A 7,111-nucleotide genomic window follows, 5' to 3' on the forward strand; every position below is an offset into this window, starting at 1 on the left:
TATTTCTGAGAGAAAAAATGAGATCTCCCTATATTATTAAGGGCATCCAGTGTAATCAACCACTTACCAGCTGGTGACTGGACTTTCTGGGTACTAGATAAGGGGCCCAGAATAAGTCACTGCTTCTGGAAGTATCCAGGGGAGCACAGGTGAAGGGAGGTCTGTTTTGCTGAGCCCATCTCTGCCACCAGGGACCTCAGGTGAAGGGTGATGGAGGCTGAATAACCCCAGTAGAATGGATCAAGTGGGCAGTTGGTTACACATTTGGAATTGGGGGTTAGAGGTCTGGGCTGATGATTCAGGCATGCGAGACAAACTACACCAGCTCGTGAACATTTCAGAGCTGTAGCAAGTACTGAGTCAAATGACCAGAGACCAGGTTTAAAAAAAAACACAAACATTATATCTCTGGAGAGAGTAGGCAGGAGAGGGTAGATTGTAAAGCAGTCTTCAACTTCAGCACCTAAGTTATTTACTATTTCCTTTTTATCTTGATGTCACTTTGGCAAGGAAAGGGGAGGGAAGGTATGTTACAGGAGCACTTTTCTTCTTTCTGAAACAAGATGCATCTGGTTCATCTTGTACTTTCTCTGTCCCAGCCCTGAAATCAGTCCTGCTTCTTTTTAGTGGGGAATGGTATTTGGAGACCAAGATCTGGGTGCTAGCTATGGTTATTTCTCTTGGCATGTCAGTTTTTGGACTCTTTCAGTGTATATTCTTACTTGAATTCAAATTCAACACCACAAGATTCTTCCTTTCCTTTGCCTACACCATATTTGTGTCTTTCTTCTCCCACAGTGAGAAACCTGGTTCCTGAAGACATCAATATGTTTACTATTTTTCTCTATAGCACATTAAAAAATAGTTTCAGAATTACTACATGTATGCCACTACCAACAACAAAAATCTATGAAGTTCAAAAATTTATTTGCGGTTCTTTGTTTAAAGAATATATATATCCTTTTTTTACACAAAGGTTAACATACTATGTACATATTTTGCACCTTTTTTTTTTCTTGACGATTTACCTTGGAGATCTCTGTACACCACTTAATAGAGATCTTTCCCATTACAGTTGCTCCTCCACTTACAATGGGGTTATGTCTTCATAAACCTATCATAAGTTGGAAATATTGTAAGCCGAAAATGCATTTAATATACCTAACCTACCAAACATTATAGCTTAGCCTAGCCTACCTTAAAGGTGCTCAGAACACTTACATTTGCCTACGGTTAGGCAAAATCTTCTAACACAAAGTCTATTTTATAATAATAAAAAATGATTAAAAGATCAAAATTCAAAGTACCATTTCTACTGAATTTGTATTGGGTTCATGCCATTGTAAAATCGAAAAATGGTAAGCTGAACCATCTTAAGTCAGAGATGTCTTTTAAAAAAATTTTTATTAGCACATTTCTTGTTACAAATCATACTTATTCTTTATGCCCCTTAACCAATCTCTCCCTTTCCTCCTCTTCCTCCCTCCTCCTCTTCCCTTCCCCTTCCCTTTTTTCCCTCCCCCCTTTAATAACCATAGATTGTTCTCTCCATATGATAGATTAACTGTTCCTCTGCTGGTTTGTAACCTAGATGATCTGTCCAGTACTGAGACAGTTGTGATCAAGTAATCCCCTATTATCGTAAATCAGATGCTTCTTCCACTACTCTGGAGTCTGTCTGTGGAGAGAGAGGACCTCTTCTTTTTTTTTTTTGGTCTTCCTTGTGTCAATGAAGTTGAGAGTCTGGCATGCCATCTGCACGGTGGCTGTGACTGCTGCTATAGGTCTTCCTTGTGTCAATGAAGTTGAGAGTCTGGCGTGCCATCTGCACGGTGGCTGTGACTGCTGCTATAGAGACTAGCCGCTGTTGCGGCAGCCATGGCAGTTGCCGCGGTTATGGAGGGCTACCTGTGCGGAAATGGTGTTTTTGGTGTGCTCTTTACCTGGTTATGGCTGGGTTTGGCTTCCCCAGGCTCCAAGCCTCAGGTGGAACGTCTATTTTTACAACTGCAAATTACTCCGTTGCATGTAGGTATCATAGTTGGTCAACAACTTATGCATGGTATATTTGATGGTTCTCACAAATAAAGCTACACTGAATAAACGCGCCTGCTTGTTTTACTCATAGTGTCGGAGGCATATCTTCAGGGCAGACTCCTAGAAGTAGAATTGCTGGGTCAAAAGGTAAATGTGGGGCTGACTGGTTAGCTCAGTTGGTTAGAGCACTGTGCTATATAACACCAATGTCAAGGGTTTGGATCCCTGTACCGACCAGCCCCACTATGAATCAACCCCACTAAGATTATGAAATTTCTTGTGACCACTGTTTTGTTTCTCCCATAAATTCTTATATAAAACATTGTCTTCTTTCAGTTGAAAAATAAAAAAATTCTTATATAAAGTGTTGTCTACAGTTTTCTCTATCTCCCCATTTCATTCAATATTTGTTTAACAGAAAGATCTTTTTAAAAGATTTTCAGGCAGAAAGGGTTTTTAATTATGCTATTAATTTATAGATTTTTTTTTAGCACTGTTATCAGAGAAAATTGTTTAATCTGTCTTGGACAAGAGTCAATGTCTCCTATTATCGCTGTGCTTCTTTTTATTTCTCTTTACATCTACTATAGTTTCTCCTTTAGGAAGTTGGGTACTGTATTATTTAATGCACCGATATTCAAAACTGTTACGTAACCCTGTGAATTGCAGCTTTTAACCTTTTGGTCTGAACTATATCCTGCTTGATACCAGGACCTTAGTTCGCCTGAGCCCTCTTCTGAGCTTGGACTCTTCCCGGGTCTGGGTAGGTTCTGCGGGCCCTCGGGAGCCAGGCGTCCAGGCTCGGAGGACGATACGGAGCGGGCGCAGCGACAGGAAGCAGGCCCTGGGGCTGCTCGCTGTGCCCCTCTCTCCAGGTCCGCCTCCTGCTTCTACGAGAGCCCCTTCGCAGAGCATTCTGGGGCATGTAGTTTTCTTCCGAGCTCCATCCCTCTCCGTCGCATTGACACATGACGCACTTCCACGTGCGCCGCACCCCCGGCAGGCTGTAGTCGGGTGTGTGTGTGCGTGCGGGGCTGTTTCTCTTGGACTCAGTGGGGCGGACCGCGGCCAGGGGGTTGTGCTGTCTGCGTTTCTGCGGCCGCGGAGTTAACCCGGCCTGGGGCGTCCTGGGCGGAGCAGGATCGTGACCAGCTGCACCCCACGCTGGTCAGGGGCGTAGACGGAGGCAGGGCGGCATCGGTCCCCCGCGTCAGGGCCGCGGGACGGTACAGACGAGTCGCGCCGAAGCTACTGCCCAGGCCGGGAGGCCGCCTCCCTCCTCCGCAGCCCGGGGTTCTTGCACCCGCAGGCGGCTCGCACCATGCTGAGCGGGGGGATGGCCACCAGGTTCCGGACAGCCTCCTGTTGGGTAAGTAGGAACTTTGACTTTTTAAAAGCTGACTGGACACTGGCCGCGTTCATCTCTTCGCGGTCGCACCCAGGACCTCAACTCACGTGTTCCCCGCCCCCCAGCCTCCAGGAACGTTCCTTCTGGAATTTTGTGTCCAGTGTCCTGTCCTTCGGCAGCTATACTTCACTGCCAGCTGCGGGCCGTGAACTCTGAGGGTCCTTGTTAAGGAGATGGTCCTCTCTCATGTCATGTTTCCCACACACGGGTTGTCGTCTTGTGCAGACTCTTAGAAATTCCCCCTTTTCGTTTGTCCAAATGCACATTTACTGAGTGTCTTTTTGTGTGCTGTACTCTGGGGTGCTGGCAGTGCAAAGATAAGCTATGTATATTCCTTGTTTTAAAGGAGCTGTGATCTGGTAAGGAGGGTAATCAAGTGAGCAGCGGGTACAATTACAGATCAGTGTGTCGAGAGAAGGGTTTGAGGGTACAAAGGAGGGAGAATTTTGGTGGTGGGGGGCGGGCCAGTGGATTACCTGGACATTGCAAATAACTGATGGAGTGAATGAGAGGGGAGACTTCACATTGATTTGATTGCCCCACCCGTTGCACTCGGTGGGTGGTGGTGAAGTTTCCTGAGACTAAGAACACTAGTAGAAGTGGATCCCGTGAAAGGCTTTATGAGGTGTTGAATAGCAGTGCCTGATCTAAACTGGAAATATACAGATTTAAGGCACGTGTGTTCGCGGAAGCTCAGAGTGTGACCGACTAGAGCCCTGAAGAGCCAAGGAGGACTCAGGGTAATGACAAGGAAAAGGCGCCTGGTGAAGAAGGGCTGGAGTGCAAGACAAGTTATAAGAAAAGAGGAGTGGTTTTTTTTCTCCCCGGAAGTTTGAGAAAAGAGAACTTCATATAGGTCATGATATGAAATGCTTCGAAGAAGTATTTCACGAGGCAAAAAGGTGTCTGTTGGATTTGGGAGTTTATAGGTTTTAGGCAGTTTTTCTAGAGCAGAGATAGTTTGGGGGATAGTTCAGATGGTGGCTTCCTGACAGAGTTAAAGGAGTGCGGCAAAATGAATTGCATGAGGGTGTGGACAAGTGTAAGGAAATGGTTAGGAATAGGATTTTAAGGTCAAGTGAAAGGAAGAATTAGGGTTCCAGGGAGGAAGTATTTCAGTGAGCAATGTACTTTACCCCGAACTACATCATCTTTTTTCTAAATACATGCATCATTTCTAAACGATAACTATGTAGAGAATACAATGAGAGAAAATAATTCTACTTACAATAGAAATAAAAAAAAAATAAGTGAACTTGCCTTGAGTAATATTAATAGCTACCACTGTTGACTGGGCACTCTTTTAAGCACGCTGTATGTGTGACATCGTTCAAGTCTCATGACCATCTGAGGCAGGTATTATGTCCCCATTTTACAGGTGAGGAAACTGGGAACTTGCCCTTGGTCCCAAACTAAGGCATACCAGGAGACTAGGATGGCAGAGCTAGATTCAATCCCAGGCAGTTCATCTTCAGAGTTTGTGCTCTTATTGCCTCTTAAGGCCTAAAAGACATTTTAAGAAATGTTGTAAACAGTACTTCCTTGTTTTTGAGTGCATGTATTAATTTAACAAACATTTATTGACTGTTATGCCAGGTAATTTTCCAAGGCATGCAGGGGTGAACAAGATTGACAGGGTTCATGACCCAATGGGGGGCAACAGTCAAATGTCAGAAGGGCATCATAAACAAAAAAAGTTGTGAATGTTATGCACATGAAAGAGAGTGGCCGGGTGGCTGTTTTAGACTGCCTGTCAGGAAACCCTCTCTGGAGGCAGTTTGAATGACAACATGGTGTGGTTAATTCAATATTTAAAACAGTTTGTTTTTATATAAATGGTATCATACTGTGTGTAATTGTTATGCAGGTTGCAAATATGTCTCTATAGAATGAATGTATCATATTCTTGTTTACTTATTCCCGTATTGGTGGAAACTTATGTTCAGTTTGTCACTATTACATACTTTGAAACAGTGATCAGCTCTGCACATTTATGATATTTCTTATTAATTTTTTAAATAACTTTTTTTAGAGTAGTATTTGGTTCCAAGCAAAATGGAGAGGAATATACAGAAATATCCCTTGTATCATCAGCTCACACACATGCATAGCCTCCCCCTTTTATCTGCATCCCCCACCAGATTAGCACATTTGTTGCACTTGATGAACCTACACTCACATATCGTTATCACCTAGATTCTATAATTTACATTAGAATTCACTTTTGGTGGTGTACATTCTATGGGTTTAGACAAATGTATAATGACATATATCCAGCATTGTAGTATCATGCAGAATAGTTTTATTGCCCTAAATCCTCTGTGTTCTGTCCGTTCATCCCTTCTTAACTCCTGGCAACCACTGATTTATTTTAACTGTCATCATAGTTTTTCTTTCTCTACAATGTCAGAGTTGTAATTTTTAGTATGTAGCCTTTTCAGAGTGGCTTTCTTTTACTTAGTAATATGCATTACAGTTTCCTCCATGTCTTTTCATGCCTTCATAGTTCCTTTATTTCTAGCACTGACTAAAATTCCATTATTTGGTTGTGCCACAGTTTATTTATCCATTCTCTAAACAGCATCTTGGTTGCTTCCAAGTTTTGACAATCATGAATAAAGCCGCTATAAACATCCATGTACAGGTTTTTGTGAGGAACTGTTTTCAACTCCTTTGAGTAAAAGGCAACGAGTGTGATTGCTGGATCTCATGGTAGGAGTATGTTTAGTTTTGTAAAAAAAACCTGCCAAACTGTCTTTTGACATGCCTCCACCATTTTGTATTCCCACCAGCAATGAATTTGTTCAATGATTTGTTCCTGTTGCTCCACAGCCTTGCTGGCATTTGTTGGTGTCATTGTTCTGGATATTGGCCATTTTAAATTTTAATGAAGTCCGGCTTATCATTTCTTTCATGGTTCATGCCTTTGGTGTCATATCTAAAAAGTCATTGCCAAACCCAAGGTCATTTAGATTTTCTCCTATGTTATCTTCTAGAAGTTTTGTAGTTTTGCATTTTACATTTAGGTCTGTGATCCATTTTGAGTTAATTTTTGTGAAAGGTATAAGGTTTCTGTCTAGATTCATTTTTTTTTTTTTTTGCATGTAGATATCCAGTTGTTGTAGCACCATTTGTTGAAAAGACTCTTTTCTCCATTGTATTGCTTTGGCTTGTCAAAGATTAATTAACTGTGTTTAAGGGGGTTTATTTCTGGCGTCTCTGTTCTTTTCCATTTATTTATTGGTTCTTTTCACCAGTACCACACTGGCTTGATTACTGTTGGTTTATAGAAAGTCTCAAAGTCAGATAGTGTCAGTCCTCCAACTTTATTCATCTCCTTCAATATTGTGTTGACTATTCTGAGTCTTATTTATGGGGGTTTATTTCTGGCGTCTCTGTTCTTTTCCATTTATTTATTGGTTCTTTTCACCAGTACCACACTGGCTTGATTACTATTGGTTTATAGAAAGTCTCAAAGTCAAATAGTGTCAGTCCTCCAACTTTATTCATCTCCTTCAATATTGTGTTGACTATTCTGAGTCTTTTGCCTTTCCTCATAATCTTTAGAATCAGTTTGTTGATATCTACAAAATAACTTGCTGAGATTTTTTTTTTTTCCTTTTTGTCTTTTTTCGTGACCGGCAACGGATCGCAACCCTCAGTGTC

The 7,111-nt window shown here is 42.1% G+C and overlaps 1 protein-coding gene across 1 annotated transcript in view; it reads left to right on the plus strand.

Moving 5' to 3' along the window:
• The first annotated feature begins 3,205 nt into the window (after window positions 1-3,205).
• ZNF26 (zinc finger protein 26) overlaps window positions 3,206-7,111 on the plus strand; it is a 29,392-nt gene continuing 25,486 nt past the window's right edge. The window contains exon 1 of the mRNA XM_008566193.1: window positions 3,206-3,406. Within this exon, the coding sequence (XP_008564415.1) occupies window positions 3,359-3,406 (48 nt within the window). The 5' untranslated portion in view covers window positions 3,206-3,358. The remainder of the gene's footprint in view (window positions 3,407-7,111) is intronic.

This window comes from Galeopterus variegatus, unplaced genomic scaffold (genome assembly GCF_000696425.1).
Source record: "Galeopterus variegatus unplaced genomic scaffold, G_variegatus-3.0.2 Scaffold228, whole genome shotgun sequence".
Classification (NCBI taxonomy): domain Eukaryota; kingdom Metazoa; phylum Chordata; class Mammalia; order Dermoptera; family Cynocephalidae; genus Galeopterus; species Galeopterus variegatus.